The 24358-nt window shown below is 53.0% G+C and overlaps 1 protein-coding gene across 3 annotated transcripts in view; it reads left to right on the top strand.

The window, feature by feature from the left end:
- Window positions 1–24358, top strand: part of CRTAC1 (cartilage acidic protein 1) — a 158386-nt gene that overhangs the window by 101765 nt on the left and 32263 nt on the right. For all 3 annotated transcript variants that reach the window (XM_049645533.1, XM_049645531.1, XM_049645532.1), the window contains exons 5-11: window positions 1861–2017; window positions 10608–10742; window positions 14057–14202; window positions 16849–16985; window positions 20684–20766; window positions 21647–21747; window positions 22163–22331. In XM_049645533.1, coding sequence (XP_049501490.1) covers window positions 1861–2017; window positions 10608–10742; window positions 14057–14202; window positions 16849–16985; window positions 20684–20766; window positions 21647–21747; window positions 22163–22331 — 928 coding nt within the window. The remainder of the gene's footprint in view (window positions 1–1860; window positions 2018–10607; window positions 10743–14056; window positions 14203–16848; window positions 16986–20683; window positions 20767–21646; window positions 21748–22162; window positions 22332–24358) is intronic.

The following is a 24358-nucleotide window of genomic DNA, read 5'->3' as shown; positions in this document are numbered from 1 at the left end:
AAAAAAAAAAAAAAAAAGAAAACCTTTTCTGAACTCTGCATGGTTCAGTGCCCTTCCTCTGGGGGCCCTCTTCTGTACACCAGGAAATGCTGTACATATTCTCTTTCTTCTCTAAAATATTTTTAATTCCAGTAGAGTTAACATATTTATTTTTTTAATTTTTTCATTTGAATTCCAGTGTAGTTAACATACATATTCTCTTGATCATATGCGTAATTGTGTTATCACTGACATGTCTGCATCCCCTCAGGAGACTGTGAGCTCCTTGGTTGTCCTCACCCACCAGTCAGACAGACCCAAGTAGCTCTTAATCAGCTTCCCCAAAGAAAACATGCCATCAGTGATTGGTTCGGTGGGATGGGGCGTGGCTTCTGGAGTCATTGGGTAAGAAATAGAATCAAGCCAGGAGGGCTGAAGGCCGAGAAGGGGGTGACAGAGCACAGTCGGCCTGGAACTCAGCTGTTTCTCCTGGGTTGTTTTGTGTTTATGGCTTGCCTTTAAAGTTTATATTTATTTCTTGGGGCACCTGGGTGGCTCAGTCGGTTGAGCATCCCATTTTGGCTCAGATCATGATCTCACGGTTCATGAGTTCAAGCCCCGCTTCAGGCTCTGTGCTGACAGCTTGGAGCCTGCTTCAGATTCTGTGTCTCCCTCTCTCTCTGCCCCTCCCCCTCTCGTGCTCTCTCTCTCTCTCTCAAAAATAAATAAACATTAAAAAAAATTTTAAGTTTATTTATTTATTAATCAAGCCCTGCAGAGCCTGGTGCAGGGCTCAATCTCACGAACCGTGGGATATGACCTGAGCTGAAACCGAGAGTTGGATGCTTAACCGACTGAGCCACCCAGGTGCCCCATGTTTATGGCTTGCCTTTAAATGAGACTATAGGCAACCGAAGAATGAAGACTTTGTCTTAGGTACATTTATAGCAAGAGCGTGTTGCATGTAGTTGGAGTTCAAGATATATCTACTATCTGATTAATTGGAGGGAAATGATGAGAGGAAAGCTAGAAAACCGTTAGAATTTAGAAATCGTGCAGATCTCTTGGGGGAAAGGAGGCATCCATTGAAGAAATGACACCGTTATACTAACAGACGGAAAAGAGTCTTTCATCCGCAGGGTTTCGGACTAGAGTGGAGAACGACTACAGCTGCAAGGAGCTGGTACTCAGGCTTCTCCTGGATGCAAAGGAAAAAAATATTTGAGACAGTGTTAGAAAGACAGAAGCAATATACTATTTCTTTCTGGTAATATGGGAAAACCAGGGGGATGGAAGAGGGAAGGAGGACCCCTGCATATCCAAGCCGCCTATGCTACCGAAATAGAGGAACAAGGAGATACAGGGTGGGCAGTGGGGAGGGAGCAAACTCCGGAATTTGCTTGTCATCTTGGCTGGAGTGAGCTTGAATGGGAGAGAGAGAGAGACTGAGAATAATGGGAATTGGTAGATCAATCAATCAGCAAATATTTATTGAGCAGCTACCCTGGCTGGCAGCTGGAGAGAGCTCAGCTGGAGAGAGGCACATTAGAAAATTGTCTATAAAAAGGTGGTTGTGGGGGAGAGGGAGGGATGTGTTCTTCTGGAACAGGATAGAAGGAGAAGCAGGGCTGCTTTGTATTAGGACGCGGCAGGGGCGGGGGGCGGGCAGGTGTCGTGCACTCTGTAGCCTCTGGGAAAAGCACCTCTGGATTTGGGCCCGTATACAGCTTGCAAGGCCATGCACTCTGGACCAGGGAGGATCACCTGACCCGTGAAAGAGCTATGGTCCTACAAAAGGAGGGGGAGAACCGCTTTCTGGGAAAGAGACCAAGATGAGCCCAGACCGGTCTGCTCACCCACCCTCCTTCCCTTCCTCCTCAGGGCTCCGGACGCTACTCTATCTATATCGCCAATTACGCCTACGGTAACGTGGGCCCTGACGCCCTCATTGAAATGGACCCTGAGGCCAGTGACCTCTCCCAGGGCATTCTGGCGCTCAGAGATGTGGCTGCTGAGGCTGGGGTCAGCAAATACACAGGTAGGCGGGGTGACGTGCGGCGTGCTGTGAGTTGGAGGGGTGGGGGGGCCGGGGCTGGGGGCTGGGCACTGCAAGGCTGAGTCTAGTTTATCAGAGCCCACAGGAGAGGGTGTGCTTGCGTCCCTGGGGAGGGCAGGATGAAGGCTTGATTCCATCCCCCCACCCACACGAAGCTTCTCCAACACTGCCTTTCCAAGGGTTGGTGAGATACCTGTCAAGGGTGGGCTTTGGGGGCGTGGGGGACACAGGACGTAAGGTGAGCACAACATCATCCTCTCCCTGGAACCTCTTGCCCCGTTCTCTGCTGTAACCCAAATGATGGGTGAACAGGTTCTGTAGGAGAAAACTGACAAATCACAAAGGCAGAGATTTAAAGAATTCTTTATTGCCAAACAGCAGATGAAATTATTTACTTATACATAAGCGGCCAGGAATTGAGTGCTAAATCCCTAAGCTTCAGCTGGGTCCTGTCTCGGATAACTGAGCTCAAAGAATTGTTTTCTTGTTCCAAAACCTCTCCAGGCCCTTTATTTGAAGCCATGCTCCCCCCAAATCTCTCTGGATGGGGGACCTATTGTCAGTCTCTGACAGGGAGATCTTTCTAGGGAAGGCTGTTTTTCTAATTCTAGCACGGCTCTGACTAAACTCTGATAATCTGCCAATAGACTGCTGATGGCAGAGCAATCCAGTTCCTGTTTTGGGTGCCAAAAATCAGGAAGCCGGAGCTGTGCACAACAACTTCGCACGTGAACTTGGGCCTCACTCACCCCGAACCTGTAATTTGGACATAGAAATCCTTCACTGGTTGACCTTCTCGATGTATCCATCCCAACTTGCACTGCAGACTTCCAAAGTATAGGCCTGCCTGAATCCAAATCCTGGGGCTGGAAGAATACTTGAAGGGTCATTTGGGCCATCCCCCTGCCTCTGGACAGCCGGGTGGTAGCATACTCTCAAAGCCCTACTTGGAAAGGGTTGTCACAGCCCCTCCTGAGTTTATGATGCCTTTCTCTAGCCAACTTTCCACCTCGGTGAAACAGGGAGATTGATGTTGACCTGTCTGACAAAGTTTGTGGGAACAAATGGCTAGACAGTAAAATAGTGTGCACAGCTCAAGCCCCATCAAAGTGCTCGAGAGCCCCACACGTGAACGTGCAGTCTTTCTGGCTGAGTGTCAGTAATAAACCATGCTTTCCTGGGAAAAGGAATAAACATGCAGGAGCTTCAGCCTAGATTTGTACAGTCAATTTTTCTGAATAGTTCCCAGCTCTGTGCACTGGGCTGGCTTGGCAATTAAGTGCCTTGATCTGCAGGAGAAGGAGAGTGGGCTGGGGAGATGAAGCACTTGAAAATGATGAGATGGAAGGGAGGCAAGGTCTGGGAGAGAGGGTTATACACAGAATAAAAGAATTAGGGAGGTTGCGGCTGGGTTTGAGCACGAAGGGGACATTGTTCACACTGGCTGGGCTGGCACAGGGGCCGGCAGGAACCAAGGAGAGGGCAGGAGGGGACCGAGAGGAGACAGCTGAGGAGTATGCATGGGGATGGGAGCAGTAGCCAACTGCGCCGGGCTGTGCTGGAAGGGCCAGGCAGCTCAAGGAAGGGACAGCAGCTTCTGTGGAGCAGGCAGGCAGGCCGGGGCAGCTGGCGTGCCCAGAGGACACGTTAGAGCAGCATTGCAGACTTCCAAAAGCCATTTGGCTGACAAGAACCTATTTGGCCCACCAAGTTACTATTGTGTCTGCCCGCCTTCCCCAGCCCACCCTTTCCTTGCCCGCCAAGCCCCTCAGTTCTACCCTGCAGCCCCCTTTGTCACTCCGATAATGACGCACGGACATCTGGCTGGAAAGCTAGCCCAGAGCACCGCCCTGAGCCCCAGGGACAGACCCCAAATGTGAGGGCCACCATGGGAGGCCGGCCTGATTGCTGAGGCTCTGGCACATGGCCAGTGCTCAGCTCCAGGCTGGTGCCCTGGGGCCTGGGAAGGGGGAGGGAGGCAGGCAGTGTGATGAGCAGGCCAGGAGGGAAGTAAGCCATGGCCAGATGTGCAGTCGGGGAGCCACACGTCCCCAGAGCCAAGCCACATAATACCCATCTGCCGGACAGACCTTGGAGAAACTCTTGTTTTACAAAAGAACAAATTGAGGTCCAAAGAGGAGAAGGGACTTGCCCAAGGTCACACAGAAGGTTTGTAGAGAAACTAGCATTTAGAGCCCCGACCCCACAGCTTAAACTGCCACAACCAGCTGACCTTTCTGGTGACCTCCAGCTTGAGCATCCGGCTCCAGCCTGCAAAACGGGAGGGGCTGGTGAAGGAGGAAGGCCTGGCATCCCCCGGGACACAACCCCAGGGAATGGCCCTCATGGGTTTGATTATGACCCCCAGGTTTTGTGGCTGAAGCAGCTGCTTGGCCAAGGCTATGCGGGCAGCAGGGGGAGGCCGGCCAATGGCGCTGCCCGCACCACGCTGTCCAGCTCTCTCGGGTGGGGGGATGGGAAGCCTACTCTCCAGACCTGAGCAATTCCACTGGTGGCTGCCACTCTGCTAGGTCACAGTGCCATCTAGCGGCCACCGTGCCCACTCTCGGGGGACTCGCGGACTGCGGGCCGACATTGGGGTTGGTGCCGAGTTGAATGGAGGGAAGCCCACTCGCCCATAGTCCCTAGTTCAAGGAGAATGCCAAGCCCCAACTTTCCCAGATGCCGGCGGCCCCTTGGAGCCTGGAAGGTACAGGGAATCCTGAGAATTAGTTGTCCATGTGGCAGAGGGCCTGGCATGGAACCCGAGGAGGGGGAAGGTGAGGACCAAGAGGTCTACACTGGCCTCTGCAGCCCTGAGTGACCTTGGGCACATCCCCAGCCTCTCTGAGCACCTTGAACTAGCAGCGTGAACCACTGTCTCACAGCGCTGCTAAGAGGACAGGCTCTGGCGTCACAGTGCTAGGTACCAGTCCTATCCAGGCAGCGATCGGCAGCTTACTAATGTCTGTGGACCTCAGCTTTCTCACCTACGGTGGGGGTGTGAGAATGAAGGTTGGCAAACATAGGACATGGCCAGCACAGGGCCTGGCCCACAGGTAGGCCCCTCGGAGCGTAGACCCTATCCTCTGAGGTGCCCACAGGGATGCCAGGGCCCTCTGCTGGGCACCTCCTGGATGCAGGGAGCGTCCTGCAAGGCACAGGGGGCAGCACAGAGCAAGCCCGCCCAGCCCCTGCCCTGGAAGCATTGTCCATTTGTCCCCCGACCCCCAGTCTGCCCTTCAGCGCCGGGTACAGCCATGGGCCTCTTCGTGCCCATCTCTATTGGAATCCACTTGTCTTCCCTCTTAACTCTGCCCCCCCCCCCCCCCCCCCCCCCCCCCCCCCCGCCAGTCTCTATTCCCTCCCCAGGAGCTCTGCATTTCGGCCTCACCCTCTGAGGGAGCATCTGCCTGGGCTGCAAGGCAGTGATTAAAGAATCCTTACAAGAAATTTGGAAAGAAAATGAAGGTGGATTTATGATGTGGGGTGGGGATTTTTGCTGTTGGCTGGGAGTGGTGTAGAACAAAGAGGAGGGCAGATCTGATTTATAGGAAGTCATTATTGGAGAAGGAGATGCCTAAAGCCCAGCTGAGGCCTTCTGGCGGCTCCCCAGCAGCCGACTCCAGAGAGGTGACCGTGGGCAGCAGAGTGAGGGCCACGGAGCACCCCAGTTTGCCAGGGTGCACTGCCTTGCAGTAGGAGCACAGCCAGATCTGATGGGCAGCACTGGAGTGACAGGCTCCTCCAGCAGGGCCCAGGACCCTCCAGGAGGGCAGCCCCAGACCTGCCCCAGAGCACATGGGGTGTCACTGTACTGGGTGAGTGACAAGAGGGGGCATCATTTTCTTTCAGAACAAACACGTATATGTCATATGATACAAATACAATCTTTTCTTCTGCTAAAATAAGGTTTTAAAGGTCAAGCCTGTGGCTGACCACTCTGGGCCTTACCAGGAGCAGGGATCCCTCTTCTGCCTGGAGGGGACTTCTGTAGAAACATCTTAGAGCACGCTGTGGGGGAGTACAGGCTCCAGGGTCATGCAGGTGTGGATATGAACTGTGACCCACTGCCCGCTGGCTGCGATTATACCTCCTGGAGCCCAGGTTTCCTCACCCGGCAAGTGGTCAGGTGAGATGAAGCTACAGAATGTCTCGTACACATGACGGGAGAGCAGGGAGGCAGAGGGGCTGCTATTAGATACAAGTCCATATCTAATACCCTGCCCTCCACACACTCAGAGCCCCACCCAGCATCTGTACGTCTCACAGAGGGTTTATGGGTAGCACCAACACAGTATTATTCTGTGTTTGAATTTTCAGGAAATTTAGGATGAAAGACCCTGTTACCATCATGCACTGTCCTCACACCCCCTTCTCAAACACACACACATACACACACACACATCATTCCTCACCCTTATGTTTTCCAGCATCTTTGCTACTCTTATATAATTGCTTGGATGTTCTCGGAAGCCTGCAGGCCTTGGCATCCACAAGAATCGTAAGAATTTTATTTCTGTTGAGGTCTCAGTAGATTAATCCCATGGGTCCAAATTCCTTGACCAAGGGGCCTCACAAAGCCGCAGTGGTGTGGACTCCAGATGGGCCCAGGAATCCACTCCCAGCCATGCTCGTCCTGAGTTTCAGTCTAGAGGATGAACTGGGAGAATGGGAAGGAGCCTTGGATATCTCATTCCCCCACCCAGTTCACAGGGAGGGAGACCAGGGCCTGAAGAGCACACAGCTCAAGTTCCTGTAGCCAAAGCAGGTGCAAAGGCCGGGCAAGGACCTAGAGGCTTTTCCTTAGCAAGGCAATGCCCACCTCCTCATGCCTGGGTCCTCTGGCCCACAGTTTGGGGTGGTTCAGCAGCACCCACGCTTTTGTTCTCCACAGCCTCTCTTTTCCGTCCTTACCCCACCACCCCTGGCTCCCAGATACAATACGGCCTTTCAGCGGGCCACCCCAGTATGGCTTCGATGCAGTCTGAGAAACGGATTGCCTGTACCCAAATTGGACTTGAGTCTGCCTTGCCAAAGCTCAGGGGTTCAGAACTTTAGGGGTGCAGTTCTTGAGGATAAATGAGGCTGCCCCATGGGGAGCAGGACCAATAGGCAGATAATCAGAGGGGGCACGCAAGGATGTGGCAAGAGGAAGAAGAGCAGTGGGGAGGCATTTCCCCTGTAATTCCACCTCCCCCACCCAGCTTGATGGGCAGAGTGAGAGGCCGCCAGGAAGGGTTGGGCAGGGAGCAGCGTCTACACCCAACAACGGAACAAGGAAGCCTTAGACGCTTGAAAGTCCTGGGGAAATAAGGAGATTTTATTAACCTAGCAGGTGGGAAATTGTCCCAGCTAATGACTCTGTGGCACCTGACATTTTCCAAGGTACCTTCCGAAAACCAGCTCACTTAATATTTATGACAGCCCTGAGACGGAACTGTTGTTATTGTCAGTCTCACGTTATAGGTGAGAAAATAGACGCCCAGAAAGGCTGGGTGAGGCGCCCAAGGTCACACTCAAACCTCCTGATCCCTAGTCTTCTTTCCCACCACCAGGGCTGCCTCTCCAGCCCCAAGTGGGGAAACTGCTTGTCCCCAAGAGGATGTGCCTGCCTCAAATATAAAAGCATTCATTGATGTAAAGTAGAATTTAACTCACAATTGGGACATCATCCTCCAAGGCTAAAATAAAGATGTTCCTGAGTGCCCCTCATGCAGCCACAAAAGGTGTGTGCTAAACCTTAGGAGGGGAAGAGCTGGGGGGAGGGAGAACGGGTAGAAGATATTGAATCAGGAACCTCTGTCACTGGCCACACAGGGAGTGGAAGTATCCGGCTACCCTTAGGATGGATGGATTTTGTTGGTTTGAAGAGGACTTACGTGGTCCACCTGGGAGGAGGGTTTCCCCTGCACAGCAAGGGGTGCCAGTACTTGATCGCCCCCGTCTCAGACCCCAGTTGGACTCTCCATCCTGAGGCCGTGGGGGCCTGTTCCCAAGAGGCTGTCTCCCCGACTGTCGACTCACCTGCTCCCCAACTGTGCGGCGAACTTGCCAAGAAGGAGTTGTGGGTAACATCTCTGTTATGGTCCAGTTGCCATGGCAATAAATTGTCACTAATTAGTAGTGTGGTTACCATGGCAATTTTCTAATAATTACAGGTTACAAATGGTACAAGCTTTCAACCCAACCCAATTAGTTAATTAGAAAGATTTAGAAATTTGTCCAAGAGGGAAATAACCTGCTTTGTAGAAAATGAAGAGAATGTGTCACAGCTTGAGAGCCAGAGGCAGAGAGGAAATTGGAGAACACCAGAGTAGGGAGGAAGGATGGAGTTGCATGGTGGCAAGTCCCAGAGCCCCACCTGGAATTTCCGGGGGCCCAGGCAAGGCCGAGGGTTTCTCACTGAAGCCTGTTCCTGGGCTGGAATCTGGCAGGACCAGGGCAGGGACGGCTGCCAGCAGCCACTTCGCGGCTCCTCTGAATGGGCAGAAGTGGTGCTCAGGTTGCAGGCCAGCACCGCTCTCTGCTGGCTTTAGGAAAGGCGTCTGAAAGCCTCCCCACCCCACACTGTGGCTGTCCTAATGAAGAATGCATTTCACATCTTGGATGATGCTCCCCGAGAGCACTGTGGATTCAGTGACTCCATTTTCATGAGGCTTGGGCTCTCCTTGAGAGCTAATTAGATTACCTGGGAGGAATATGGGAGGCCCAGGGCCCAGAATGTGTTAATTTGGAGCTTAACCATGAGAGCAAGAAGAATGGCACTGCGATTTGCCCCATCTTCTCCTCCTGGCCCCCAACACTTGTACTGGTGGGCAGACTGTATTACACGGGTGAGAAAGGCCCCATGATTTCCTCCAGGAGCATCTCTCAGAGGACAGAAGGAGTCTGGGGACCGAGAGAACCTCCATCCCAAATTAGCAGTCACTTTATGGAAACCTCTTCCCCATCCAGGCAGGCAGGCAGGCAGGGCTTAGGCATCACTCAGGTCGGCCTGAGCTCTCATTTATTTAACAAATAACAATAATAAGTCCTTCTGAGTGCTCTGAAAACTATTCTTATTGTACTGAATAGCCCATTAGAGCAGTGCATTTCAAATTTTACTGTGCACACGACCACCCAGGGATCCTTCCAGAAGGCGAGTTCTGGCTGGGGAAGGACCTGAGACTCTGCATTTCTAACAAGGTGGCTCCCTTGCAGCAGATTCATGGACCTGACTCTGAGTAGCAAGGGAGTAGGATTCACAAAGAGACTCTGTGAGGATCTCACCTCACGTATCCTCTTAAAAATCCTAAAATAGAAAAAGCAGGTCACACAACCCCCATTGCACAGATGAGAAAACTGAGGCTTAAAGGGTAATATAAATTGCCCAAGCTCACACTCCTTGTGAAAGGCCTTGCTGGGATTAGAATCCATGTCCCAGTCCTGGTCAGGCTGTTTTTCTGCCCAATATTTGGGGGTGTGGCTTCCAACTCTTGATTCGAAGCCCAGTAGTTGGGGCTGTTTGTTCAAGATGTCTTAAGATTGGACTTGTTGACACAGATAGCTCAAATTTGATCTTGGAGACATCAAACCCTAATGTAAAGCTGGCTTGATTTCTTTCTTTAAAAAAAAAAAAAAGTATGTAGTTATTGGATTTTTTTTCCTTTCAAACTACAGAAGCAGTTCTGTTGCAACAAGCCAGATAACACAAAGACATTCCCAAAAAAGGCCAACTACCGTCCCTCCTTCCCTCCCCAAATCCCACCCCATCTAGCAGTCTGGGTTAACAACTCAGGGTGTGGCCTTTCCCACTTCTCCCCCAACTCAAGAACGAGCTTGTGTAAACATGTTCAGAAATATCATGTATTTTCTTTTTTTTTTTTTTTAAATTAAACTAAGATTACACAATACCATTACTTGGTGAATTCCTTTTTCATTTAACAGTATGTCACGGGCACTCTTCCAAGTCAATACATATGGATCTACACAGTCTTTTTAGTGGCTGCAGAATGGTCTGTCGTATGGATGCACCATAATCCATTCAACCCGTCGCTGTTGATGGACATTCAGCCTGTTCCCAGTTGTTTGCTCCATCACACAAAGTTAAGAAAACATCCTGTAGCTTTAGCTAGAACCTCTTCCTAGATGTTCTTAGAAGAGGAGCACACCCGGTGTCTTGACTGGCTTATGTATGACTGGGGGTGGGGGTGGGGGTTGTCCAGAAAATCTGTGACTTGACCAAAATGTGGTGGGTAGACCTGGGCTAAGGGAGTATTGGAATTCGGCCTCTGAAGGGAAGGGAAGGATATGGTGGCTTCTACGTTCCATAGGTCACAGAATCGTTGCTTTGCGCGGAGTGACTCTGTCTTGCCCCTCACTTGCCTCATCATCAGTGTGGTCATGCTCCACACAAGTTTACAGGACTGCGAGCCCAGATCTGGGCTCAGAGAAGCATCCAGAAGGTTGGAATTTCCCCCCACCCCCAAAGCTCTTCTGAGGCATCTCGCCATAGCAGCTTCTCGAAGGCCTCCTCGCGGGCCTGAGGCCTTGCCTCTGCCACTTACTGTGGATCGATGTCCTCTCCTAGGGGGCCGGGGTGTCAGCGTGGGGCCCATCCTCAGCAGCAGCGCCTCAGACATCTTCTGTGACAACGAGAATGGGCCCAACTTCCTCTTCCACAACCAGGGCGACGGCACCTTCGTGGATGCTGCTGCCAGTGCTGGTGAGTGCGACCGCTGCCCTGCGTCCCTCGATGCCCCAGGCTCGCCTCCGGGCTGCCCTGCCCCCTCCAGCGTGGCCCACAGGCCTCAGGGAGAGTGGGACAAGTAGTCATCTGCACCATACAGGGAAACCTTGCTTGTTATCTTCAGTTCCACATCCCCCAGGCTCAGGCCACGGGGAATGTTCGCCGCTGGGGAAAGGGGGAGCCTGTAACTCATGAGCAGTATCCATTTTCCAGCGACTAGAATTGGCCCGTGTTCCTCTGAGTCCTGCTTGAGTTCTCAGCCTTAATTTCTCCTCCAAGCTGCCTCTTTCCTGGTCCCCTCCCCACATTCACCTTAACCATTGAATTCAATCAAGTAGCCATTTATTGAGCCTCTGCTAAGTGCCAGGCTGGGGGTAAGAGTTGGGGGTGCTGATCTGAACACCACATCCTCCCACCACACACACATACACTCACAGGCATAGGTATTCTAGAGAGGGGAAAAGATGGATAAACAAATAGCTCTAATAAGAGGGAGGCTAAAATCCACATAAAATAGTACTTCGGGTTCCCAGCTCTCCTCCCCTTCCTCCCTCTTTGTTCATCCCTCATCTGCCTCAGGGCCCTTGCACCTGCCATCCTCTCTGTCTGAAGTGCCTTCTCCGTTTCTCTGTCTGCAGAACTTCTATTTATCCTTCAACACTCAGCTCAGATGTTATCTATGAAGCCTTTCCTGCCTCTGTCTGTACTACCTGGCAAGATTCACACTCCCTCCTCTGCATTCACACCATCCTGCGTACACTTCTTGGTCAGGCTTCTGTTTTGCTAAAATAATCTATGTCTACGAGGACTAGGCACTGTGCTGTTCATTCTTGACACCGCACTTGGCACACAGTGGTCACCCAGTAAATTTTGCTGAATGGCAGAATGGACACTTCATAAAAGTTTGTGGATATAATCAGCCTGCCCTTCAACCACTTCCCCCCACCCGCTTCCTCCACACATTGCCAATGAAAGGATTGATTTCACCTCTTTCTGGGCAGCATGGGGATGAGCTGTAGCCTCCAGAAGAAGGGGTGAGCGGGAATCTAGACACATAGATCAAAGGTCCTACAAGCTCCAGCTAGTGCTGACAGCTAGCATCAAATCCCTGAGCGAGCACCAATCCGTTCTCTGTGACTTACAAGTACCTAATCCCCCAGCTCTCTGCTCGGGAGTTCCCATGTTGAACACCACCTCTCCGCTTGTAGCCAGTCAACTCCCCTCCTGCCTTTCCCTCTTCTCCTTCCCGGCAAAGCCAGAGCTGGAGGCAGCGGCCCTGGCGCCTGTCCTCCCACCCGGCAAGCACACACACCCCGGTGCTGTATACTCTGGCAGCAAATTTTCTCATTGCTGAAAAATCATAAAATGAAGGGAGGTAGTAGTGGAGAAAGCCTAGAGGATTTGATAAGGTGTTAAAGAGATGGGAGCAGAGGTGAGCGAACAAGTTGGAGCGGGAGAAGGTATCTGGCGGGAGGAGAGAGGAAAGGTGCTAGGCCCGTAATTGAAAGTCAGAATGATTGCAGGGGTTTAACAAGACATGTCAAGAGGGCATTCATCACCCAAACAGATGCTGCTGTGAAATGCAGCCTGGCACCGATTATTCCCGTGAAAGGGAACCAGCTCCTTGTCAAGGTGCCTCGTAGATAGGAGAGAAATGGGCCAACACAGAAGGCCACCGACATTAGGACTGGGGAGTTTTGTAGAGAATTAATGGGGTATTAATCCTAGAGGTGGGAGGCTGCCCCTGCTCCTTTGCAAAGCCTCCTCCTCAAGCCTGGGCCTCACTGCCTCTTCTCCACGCCCCACCCCCCCACCTCCCACCCATCGTCTAGATCCTTCCCTCCCCCAAGGGGATGCTCAGCCTCCAAGGTTCTCAAGGGGCCCCAGCCCTACCTTCTCCTGGCTCCCATCCCCAGGAGCTCTGTGGTTGCAGCTGGCGAGAGCTCCCTGTGCCCTGGATCCCGTGATCCCCCCTCCATTACATTGTCCTGTCACCCACCATCTGTGAGGGCCTGATGGCCACCGGCACTTTGTCCTCTGAAAGAGTTGGCATGGGCATCAGCATTTAGAACCAGCATCTACAGCCTCTCAGCTCCACGCATGGCCTGAGGGCACGTATCTGCTTTGCGCAGCCAGGAGGTCAGGCCATCCCTCTGGGCAAAGCCACCCCATGTCCTCCCCCGGGATCAGCTCAGTGGGCACTGGCTGATGCGGGGACAGCATAAGCAGGTCACGCTGAACACACAAGCTTCTCTTCCCAGAGCTCATGAGGCACACTGTGGGTTTCTCTGTTATGGTGTGGTATTTCCTCTGCTGTCACCAATGTCCCCAGTTGCCTTCTGTCAAATTATTTATGTCTCTTCGTTCATTCAGTAAGTATTTACTGAAAACTACCGGATCACCACAGGCCCTGAGATGGATGCCATGTGAACACAGGTGAATAAGAAGACAGTCCCTGACCTCATGGAGTGTAAGGTCTAGTGGGGAAACCTGACACTAAGCAAATAAACCGCAAAGGGACATAATTGCACCTGTGATGTGCACGGTTGAGGGGAAAAATGAGAGGCTGTCAGGGAAGATAACCAAGTAGTTGGGAGGAGCTGTTTTCATGGGAGTGGTCAGGGGAGGCTTCCTGAGGAGGTGACATTGTAGCTGAGAGCAGAAGAAAAACAAGGAGCCAGGTAACCAAGAGCCAGGGGGAGACATTCCTGGAGCAGAGACAAGCTTGAGCAAAGGCCGTAAGCCGGAAAGAGCAGGGCTCATTTGAGGAACGACAGGAACCCAGGAAGGCAGAGCTTATGAGGAAGGGGGACAGGGGTATCAGATAAAGGCCAGATAAGGTGGGCAGGGGCCTTGTGCTCCCCAGGCAGGAATCTGAACTTGGCCCAGCAGTACTGGGGAGCCACTGAGAGATTTGAACAAAAGAGTGATGACCAACTTACTATATACCCCAGTGGCAGTGCCGGGCGCCTGGTTCTGGAGAACTTTAGTCCTCCGGAATTTCCGTGTCTCCTTCCCGTCCCCATGCTACCCCAAAACTGAGTGAAAATTGTGTGCTTGCTGGGCAGATGCAGCTGAAGACAAGTCTGGTTCTCTTTGCAACCACATGGCTGGCCCGCCACCTGCCCCTGTGGAGAAATTCTGGGCTGGCCAGCGCGGCTCCCCCTCTGCTCGAAGGGCAGGGTCAGCGCAAGGGTCGCCCTCCTGGTCTCTTTCCAAGAGGCTCCAGCAAGGTGTTTGTGGAGCCTGCAGGGGGCACTGCCTTGAGGGTTCCTGTCTTTCCTCCCCAGGTGTGGACGACCCGCACCAGCACGGGCGAGGTGTTGCCCTGGCCGACTTCAACCGTGATGGAAAAGTGGACATCGTTTATGGCAACTGGAATGGCCCCCACCGGCTCTACCTGCAGATGAGCGCCCACGGGAAGGTCCGGTTTCGGGTAAGAGGGGACCTCTCCCTTCCTCCCTGCCCTCCGCCGGCCAGCACTGTGAGTGGCCCTGGCATATCCTGGGGATACAGCCCTGCCTCCGCCTCCCCCCAGGCTGAGAAGAGGCTTGTGGCTCTGCAGAACCTCGAGGCAGGAGAGCCACAATGAACGTAGCATCTGGGGGAAGATGATGGACTCCAGTCTGGTCTTCTAGTGCCTGGAGCAGAGGGGGCCACAGGCAGAGGAGGGGCAGCAGCTTCCCAAGGTGGGCAAGAACAGGTCAATGAAGGCTCTGGAAGGTGGACTTCATTCCTGGATCAGCAGCGTTTTTCCAGGTGGCTCCTGGAAAACCTGATCTTTTCAAGTTTAAGTTCAGGTTAAGCATGCAGTGGGGAATAGAGGGACAGGGGAGGCTGAGGCTACAGACCTCCCAACAGCTGCCCCCCCCACACCAAGGACAGTTGGCAGAGGGTGGGCAAGATGACCTCAAATCCCTCTCTGTGCCCCCTCCCTGAGCTGTCAATAGATTGTGGTGCCAAGAATTCTCCAAAGGGGCTGTTTGGTGACAGTGCCACCCACCTGATGAGCTTGAGTTTGGAGCTTTCTCAGGGAGCTTCCATAGGATGGTTGAAACGGGTCTGAGGGAGTCCAGATTGTTCTGGAGGTATCTAGGTCTTGCCAAAATCCTCTGCAAGAGTGAGACAGTTCTAGCATTTGCCTGATGCTTGATTGTCCCAGGGGAGTGTCCAGGAACCTTATGTCTAGCTGGCCACCACAAGCTCCCTCCCCCATAGGCAGCCACCTTGCAATGCTCAGACCCAGCTGCTCTCTCCCTTGAGACCCAGGCTCTCTGGGAAGGAAGGGGGCATACCCTGAACTTGGGCAGTTGATCCTGGATGATTTTCATCTGTATTCAGCTTTTTCTTCTAACCCAGCTTCTCTGCCAGGGGTGGTTTTCTCCTCAGGCCATTTGACAGTGTCTGGGGACATTCCTGGTTGTCACAAATGAGACGGGTGCTACTGGGATCTAACGGGTAGAGGACAGGGAGGCTGCTCAATGTCCTATAATGCACAGGACAGCCCCCCCAGCACAGAATGATCCAGGCCCAAACATCAGTGTGCTGGGTTTGAGAAACGCTGCTAAGCCTTCTGGTGGCCCTGCTCCAGAGCTCATGGGAGCAATAATAATGATAATAGATGCCCCATTTATCAGGTGCCTTCCATGTGCCAGGAACTGTGCTAAGCGCTTTACATACATTATCTCAGAAGCCCAGGCGTCCAATGGGGTGACCCCAAGGGGGCTATGTAGGTTTCCATTTTTATAGGATCAATAGAATAATAACGAATTAGAGATCCTGAGGTCTCTTTTTTCTCCAGCTCTTAAGGCCCTGTTCAGCCTATCCTGGCCAACTGGCCAGGCTCTTAATCAGCCTCATTACTACGCTGATGGGGACACCCTCCCTCCTGGCCTCCCCAGGACAGGCAGCTCGCCAGCTGTCCCAGGCTGGCTTATTCCCGCAGCAGATGGAAGGGGGGGGCCTACATAAGAGGCCAAGGAGCAGGGCCAGGCCAAGGGGCAGAGGGGCACCCCCAGAAACACCGAATGTCCCTTCCCAGCCCTTTCCATGCGGTACCTGAGATTTCGACAGGCTGCTCGAATCTTTAAGGGACAAAACCATCTACAATAGATATTCTTCTCACAAACAAAAGAAACGCATCTTCTTCTATTTCAAAGGAAGTCCCGCACCCAGGACCCTTTTGCTAGGTCCACCAGGCCCTGTCAGCACTTCGAGGCCCAAGCTGGGCTCTCCTGGGCTTAGGGTCTCCCCATGAGCCCTGGACAGGTATATCTGATACTGCAAACCCCAAAGCAAATGTCTCAAAAATATTGAAAGACTTCCAAGAAAAAACATAAGATAACAGCAAAACCACAGCTAAAAGCCACCTCTGCCGCATTCCGTGAGACTGATAGCATGAGCGAGGCCAGTACAGATCGCCAGGGATCTATTTCATGCCCACTGTGCCAAGCATTTTATATGCAGTCCTCACAGCCTGAGCTGCTATTCCTAGCCCCATGTTCCTAATGAAGAAAGTGAGACCTGAGAGGTTAATAACTTTCCTGAGATCACACAGCTACTCAGCAGAGAAGCCTGGATTCAAATGCACAGCACCTTCCAAGGTCCCCCCAACCCCCTAGCTTCTGACTCTCCTGCAGAGGAGGAAGGACATAGCATCTGGAGTCAGAAGCCCTGGCTCCCACCCCATCATTAGCTATGACCATGGGTGATTTCCCTCCTGCCCCAGGACTCCATCATCTCACCTGTAAAATGGGAATACTAATGTCTGCCCTTCCTCAAGTGCCTGATGGGAGGGCTACGTGTGACCCTGCCTGGGGAACAGCCAAGTGCTTCACTGGTGTGAATCAGGACTGTTCCTCTTACCTCCTTGTCCTGCTATAAGCAGCCCGAGTTCTGTGTGGCCCTGAGTGCAGCCACCACAGGTCCCTTCTGGGGGAGGTGAGACAGGAGGTGTTAGGTCAGCTGTCTTTTCTCCTGGATTGCATCCACACGCATATGCAGTGTGGGGAGTCGGCCTGCTGCTCACCTGCCCTGTCCCACTCATCTGTCCACTGACCTCTGTGGCCTTCTCTCCTCCCAGGATATCGCCTCGCCCAAGTTCTCCATGCCATCCCCTGTCCGCACAGTCATCGCCGCCGACTTTGACAATGACCAGGAGCTGGAGATCTTCTTCAACAACTTCGCCCACCGCAGCTCCTCAGCCAACCGCCTCTTCCGGTAGACACTTCAGCCTAGCCGGAGGCCTCGCGCTCTTGCCGGCTGGGAGTTGGGGAGGAAAGTGTAGGACTCAGTGGGTGGTTCCCAGGGCTGAGGCAGGGGAAGGTCCCCTGATGAAGAAACAGAGGAGGGAAGGAAGGATTGAGAGAGAAGCTGTGCGATGGAGGGCAGATCCTGGGCAGGAAGCTGGTGTCCTGCTGTTGTGGGGGAAATGGTCAGGGACATGGCCCAAAGCGTTTCCAGAAGCCAAGCTCTATGGGAGAGAAATCCACACACCCACAAAAAGGAGTTACAGAGTCAGATTTGTTTGGGCGCACCTGTGGGTAAGCAAAGACAGGGAGGTTTACTGGCTGCAGGACTTCTCAGAGCCTTTAACATGACCAGGAGTGTTTTTATTTTCTGAAAGGTAGATGGAGCATTCCAAATAGATTTGACCACAGGACACTTCTTTCAAAGATTTTCCTCTTGGGACTAGTGCTCTGCAAAACGTGCCTTGGGAAATGCTAGATGAGACAATTCATGGTAGACAAGTTAAAGGGAGTGACAGAATGGAAGAAATCTGTTAAGGATCTGCATCTGGGGAGGAAAGGTTGGATGTTCAGAGGCAATACTTCTCTAAGAGGGGTCCAGGGACCACTGTCATCAGAATCACCTGAGTGCTTATTTAAAGTACAGAATCCCAGGGCCCACCCAGGTTTCCTGAATCAGAATCTCCAGAGGTAAGGCCCAGGAATCTCTATTTTTAACACTGGGCATCCATCAGGTGATTCCTATCACACTAAAGTTTGAGAACTGCTGTTGGGGAACCTCAGGACCCATGTGACCTGAGGCAGCCCTGTTCCTGGCCTAAAACATGCTAATGGGGCTCAGGACCAGGTGGGGAGAGGAGGCAGGTGGGGCAGGGGGCTTTGGATTCAGGAAATGGGCCCGATCACCTGCTTGGCTCCCCAAGGCCCCCATCGCCCCCATCCCCTACCCCAGGGGGGCCCTAACTATTAATAAAAGGCAAGAGCTGTGACTAAGCATGTTTTTAAATATAATTATTAACAAAGCATCAATCCTGACTGGATGTAATCACCCCCCGAAGGCACTAGATTTACTAATTAGGTGCCTTGCAAAAAGCTTATTCACAACTTCCAGATTAATTGCGGAAGATCAATTGCTCGTTAACAGAGACACCACTTTCCTTCTCTGGCTAATAAAGTGTCACTCGCCAGGGCCCCTAAGCAGCAGGGGGTCTAGTGCTCTCATCCCTGTGGCCCCAGAACCCAGGCGCCTCCCCTGTCTGCCTGCCTGTCACACCACCCAGCCTCCTTCTGACCACCCCGAGGGCGGGCTGGCCCAGAGCTGCCATGGATGAAGACAGTGTCATCACATAGTGGCCCCACGGGTTAGCGTGTTTGCCTCCACGCAGCAGCCGTGGAAGCCACTTCCGAGGTCCGTGGCTGTGCTCCAAGTCCCGGCGGCAGATGGCTGGGTCCTGAGCATACAGCCAACAGTGTGAGGGGCTATAGCTCGGCCCACCACTCAGCCGGCCACTCGGGAAGTTTAGCCCCAACCTGTCCCTGTTGCTGAACAGAACGTGGCAGGCTCCTTGTAGGAGACACTGGGGACCCAAAACCTCAGTGGGTTTGAGCTTGCAATCTTTCAGTGAAGAGGAGGGTAACCAGGGAATTCGTCACCCACACCAGATGCTTGCTGAGTGCAAGGGGGTCCTGTTAATGGTGGAACAGCAGGCAAGCAGGGACTCTCCCAGGCCAGCCGGGATATGTGTGGTCACACCAGACGCGCCTCTGATCTGTTCTCATCACCCCTGGACCGCACCTCATCTCTCTCAAGGGGATTCCTGCATCGGCCTTCAGCAGGTGTCTGTGTCTAGTCCTCCAGAGCAAGCTGTTGAAAATGCAGATCTAGCCACACCCTTCTTCTGCTTAAAACCTCTTAGAGGCTCCCCATTGCCTTCTCTTTGGCTCATCCCACACTTCCCGGCTTTGTCCCCACTCTCCGCTTCCCCGTTCACAACGGAGCTCCAGATCCTGCCAGCTTTGTTCACTTCTGGGCTGTGCCAGGCCTGGCCCCTCGTGCTGCCCACCCACTCTGCGCCTTGCTCCTCCCTCTTCGTCTCAATGACACATACTTACTCATCCTTCTGGTCTCAGCTTAGTTGGCCCTTCCCCCAGGAAGCCTATCCTGGTTACCTAAAATTGGGTGAGCTTGTCGAGCGCTGCCCTCCCCGCAGCCCCCCTGCCTGTGGGCCTTCAGCACGCTGCATGAGACGCCCCCCGTCGTCGTGGCCCCTGAGCTCCATCCTTCCTGATGTACACCACAGCCACAGGGCCCAGCGCAGCGGACAGCACGCGGAAGTCACTGCAAAAGAATTTGTTTAATGAATACGCAAATACAGCAGAACTTATCCTCAGGAACCCTTGAGTGCATTGTCACCTGAACCAAGGGATGTCTCTGCCCAGCCGCGAAGAGTCTGCGGGACACAGGTGGTCAAAGGGACCGTGGTTGCTGGCAGGCTGAGGCATACACACCTCCAGCAGGTGCACGGACGCCCAAGTGCAACCAGGCACGCCGCCCTCGGCCCACACCACACACGTGGATGTGCTCAGCACAGATGCCCTGTGTGGTGAACAGAGGGTTCTTCCAGGGCAGCTACTCAATGCTGCAGACCCCTTGCAGTTCTGCACCCCCGCCCCCACCACAGGCTCCAGCTCAGGGGACCCCTGCCCCCTTCTGAAAGTACTAACCACCTCTCAGCCCTCTGATGACTCTCTGTGAGGGGCAGACAAGAGCCACCTGCAGTGTTTCGGGGAGAGCGATCACGTCCCTCCCAGCCCTGTCTCCCCCCAGCACTGCTCCACACATCCAGAGCACCCAAGGCTGTGAGACTCTAATGAGAGAAAAATCGGAGGAGAGCTCACCACCATCATCAGCATTCAGCTCAGTGTGGAGAAGGAGCAGGACGTTCACAGTGGGTTTTTCTGAAGCAAATATTACCGTGATTCAGAGCTTAAAATAGACAGAGCCCCTGCAGCCCAAGGAGAGCCCTTTCCTCCCTTTTTGCCACTGGGCTTCATCCCTGTGTCCCACAGACATGCGCCCGGAGCTTCCTGCAAGCCACGCGCTGTGTTAGGTGCTGTGGGAGATGCAAGAATGAGTCACACGTGGTCCCAGCCTGCAAAGACTTGCAGTCTAACTAGGAGATAAGACACATCCATTCAGAGCTTTAGCACGAGGCAGAAAGTGATAAAGGCCAAGCAGGAAGGCATTGCTTCCAGCAGGACTATCAGGGAGGGCTTGGAGGAGGCGGCGTTTGAGTGGTTTCAATCCTGGGCACACCCAGAACTTGGAAACCTGGGGCCACTGGAAGGAAAGTGAAGGTCGGTTGAAGGTAGCTGCTTCCCTGCCCCTTCTCCATCCATCAGCTGCCCTTCCCCAGGCTGTCTATAATTCATCCATTAGAGAGGGAAAAATCAATATTTACCAATGTAAATTAAAACCCAAGAAGGGGACAGACAGGGTGTAGGCAGGCTCTGTGAACAGAGAGCGGCTCCGTAGACATCCAGGCCGTGGCTGATGCACAGGGTGCCTGGGGATGTTCAGGGGACAGAGGATGGAGTGAGGGGGCCTCTGGATTCAGGGGGCCCACGGCATGCTGCTAATCTGGGAACGACTTGTCTCCTCTCCTGCAGTGTCATCCGCAGGGAACACGGCGACCCTCTCATCGAGGAGCTCAATCCTGGCGATGCCTTGGAGCCTGAGGGTCGGGGCACAGGTGAGGGCACCTGAGGGCTCAGGCCCGCACTCCTCTGTCTCAGCACCGCCTGTATGCCAGGGTGAGGGCAGGAGGGATGGGGCAGCCAACTCCACAGCACTGGACTCCTCCTTCCCTGCCATTCTGGAGGTCTTCACCCTGAGGGAGGGTTGAGCCCCTGGGAGCGCCAGGCCAGAAGCAGAGGAGGCGATGACCTATGCTTCCAGTCTCAGGGCTGCTGGGGGCCGGGGTCTGGGAATCGGGGGCAGGGCGGGGGGCGGGTAGGCAGTAGCTTCTCTGGCAATGCCTTGCCGGTGACGCAGGGGGTGGGGGGGGGGATGGAAAGGAGAGGCTGAGGGTCCTGCGGTCTGACCCCTCCCCTCTTGGCATTCAGCCTGGTGTCCGAGAAAGAGCACTGGATCAGGAGTCCCAAGACCTGGTCCTGCCATTGCCTCATTTGTGGTCTTGGAAGTTGTTTCATCTTCTGGGTCCTGATCTGCACCACCCATAGAAGGGATAACTACGCCTGCCCTCCTCACCTCTCTGGGTTGTAGCGAGGACCAAAAGGAGACCATGAATATGCAAACACGATACATTGACAAAAACTGAAAATGCAAAGGCCGCGTGTAGTAGATCAGGAAGAAGTTCTCGTGGTCTGAGCGATTTGCATGCACGCCATGCACAAGTTCAGGGAAGGGAAAGGGAGCCCTCTTCATGATTTCCTGCCATGAGCCGACTGTTGGGAAGCAGAGATGGGCTTCCACCCTGTCTACCTGCCCCAGCACTGTGCTCTCTGCCTCCCACCCTCTGGCACATGCACCACGACGTGGTACTGACTGGGAGCCCCTCTCCCGCTTGGGTCTCCTGGCCGATGGCCAGAGCGAAATCTGCCTTATTGCAGGGGGTGTGGTGACAGACTTCGATGGAGATGGGATGCTGGACCTCATCTTGTCCCACGGGGAGTCCATGGCTCAGCCGCTGTCCGTCTTCCGGGGGAACCAGGTGTGCATGGACCCCGGGACCTGTAGAGCCCAGCCTAGTGTCTCCCCTGGGTCTAGGGTGATAGAGGGCAGAGGCGCCCGGGATGCTTCCTTGCCCAGCGTGGTGGAAAATGGACACCCAGAAAATAAATTCCCAGCCACATAGCAAACCTCCAAGGGCTGCCTTCTCCTGGGAGAAGCCCTTTGTCCCTCTGCCTTCCACTGGCACTTTTGCTCCAGAAACTGCTTTCCCCAAGTCTGTTAGCTTTTCCCTCATTTTTTCAGTACCTCTCTTTCCAAACTTCAGCCAGTCTATCTGCCTTGTTCACCTTCTCTGCCGGCTTCCTCCTCTCTTCCCTCTGCACGTTTTCTTCTCTTCCTCCCTCCCTGCGCCCCCCCCCCCCCCCGATACTGGCCTGCCTCCTCCCACCCTGCAGGGCTTCAGCAACAACTGGCTGCGTGTGGTGCCTCGGACCCAGTTCGGGGCCTTCGCCAGGGGAGCTAAGGTTGTGCTCTATACCAAGAAGAGCGGGGCCCACCTGAGGATTATCGACGGGGGTTCAGGCTACCTGTGTGAGATGGAGCCCGTGGCACACTTTGGCTTAGGTGAGTCAGGGCTGGGGGAGGGGCAGGCAGCGAGCTGCTGTGCTTGGTCAGTGGGGTCCCAGGACTGCGCCCCAAAGCATGCTCGGTAACGAGGACTCACGGCCCGAGCACCTGCCGCGTGCAGAGTAGTCCAGGTACCGTGACCGCCGTGGTGGACACCAGCCGTGCAGGCGGCCCTGCTCGGAGATGAACCTGAGCCCAAAAGGAAGGTTTTCGTGCCCCTCCTCGTGCCCCTCCCCTTGCAGGGGTCCCCACTGCAGTCCTCTGTTGAATGAGTTCGCCTTGGGGTCAGAGTATTTAATCCTCCCTTTGTCCAAGGCTGGGGCCTCGTTCAGACATTGTACCAAACTTGTCCAAACCAGCTGTTTCCCTGGCCTCCTGGGAAGCAGCTTGGTGATTAAAGCCTCATCAAACCCCTGGTGACTTCCCTTAGCTAGGAGCTTGGAGAAGCCATGCATTCTCGGGGGGGGGGGGGGGGGGACATCGCCCTCAAGGGGGTAAAAATTGGTTCTTGTCTGGGGGAAGGGGAGCAAAAAAATCCTACTCTTTTTTATATGTATAAAGGCACAGATATACATACAGTACATAAACAGCTCTACAGTATGTCTGTGTTATTAATGAGATATCACTACACACCTATCAGAACAGCTAAAAAAACAAAACAAAACAAAACAAAAAAACCAATAGTGACAATACCAAAAGCCGGCAAGGATGCAGAGAAACTCAATCCCTCATACATTGTTGGTGGGAATGTAAAAAGGTACAGCAACTCTGCAGAATAGTTTGGTGGTTTCTTTAAAAATAAAAAACTAGAGGCGCCTGGGTGGCTCAGTTGGTTAAGTGTCCAGCTTTGGCTCAGGTCATGATCTCAGGGTTTATGGGTTCGAGCCCTGCATCTGGCTCTGTGCTGACAGCTCAGAGCCTGGAGTCTGCTTCGGATTCTGTGTCTTCCTGTCTCTCTGCCCCTCCCCACTTGCACTCTTGTCTCTCTCTCTCTCTCTCTCTCCCCCACAAAAAAATAAACGTTCAAAAAATTTAAAAAAAACTAAACATACAACTACTATAAAACCCAGCAATTGCACTCCTAGGTATTTATCCCAGACAAATGAAAACTTATGTCCACATAAAAACCTATACAAGATTGTTCATAGTAGCTTTAGCGGTAATAGCCCATACTGGAAACACCCTAGGTGTCCTGTGATAGATTACTGGTTCATCAAGCTGTTGTCCATCCACACCAGGGAATAGTACTCAGCAATAAAAAGGATTAAACTATTGATACACGTAGCAACTTGGATAGCTCTCCAGGGCATTATGGTCGGGGCGGGGGAGGCCAATCTCATAAAGTCACATACTGTTGATTCCATTTATATAATATTCTCGAAATGACAAAATTACAGAGACAGGAAATAGAGTGGCGGTTGCCAGGGGTGGGTGTGACCATAAAGGGACAGCCTGAGGGAGGTCTTTGGGGTGATAGAGCAGTTCTGTATCTTGATTGTGGGGGTGGCTGCACAAACCTACACATGTGATAAAATGACATAAAGCCGTACACACGCATGCACACACATGCACGCACGCACACATGCACATGATCAATGTCCACTTCCCGGTTTGGGTATGATGCTGTAGTTGCATAAACTCTAACCATCGAGGGAAACTGGGTGATGGGTACCCAGGGCCTTTCTGTACTATCTTTGCAAATTCCTGTGGATCTATAATCATTTCAACATAAAACGTTTTTAAAGAAATGCATTGGGGAGGGAATTGGTGCAGGGGGCAGTCTAAAAAGAGAGAAAGGGGGAGGGGCAATCATAGAAAAAATGTTGAGGAGTCACGAGTGTCCTTACTAAGACACCATGGCGAAGAAAGCATTTGAGTCAAATATACCTGGGCTCAAGATCAGACACCCTCCCCTGCGTGTTAGCACCTCATGGGGTGATATAATACTAACATAAAAAAAGCAGGCAATATGGTCTGAAATTAACGTATATGTTAATATTATACACACATCATATGGGCATAGA

This window comes from Panthera uncia, chromosome D2, assembly GCF_023721935.1.
Source record: "Panthera uncia isolate 11264 chromosome D2, Puncia_PCG_1.0, whole genome shotgun sequence".
Classification (NCBI taxonomy): Eukaryota; Metazoa; Chordata; class Mammalia; order Carnivora; family Felidae; genus Panthera; species Panthera uncia.
Note: the sequence above shows the minus strand (reverse complement) of the source record. Positions and strands in the feature narration are given on the sequence as shown.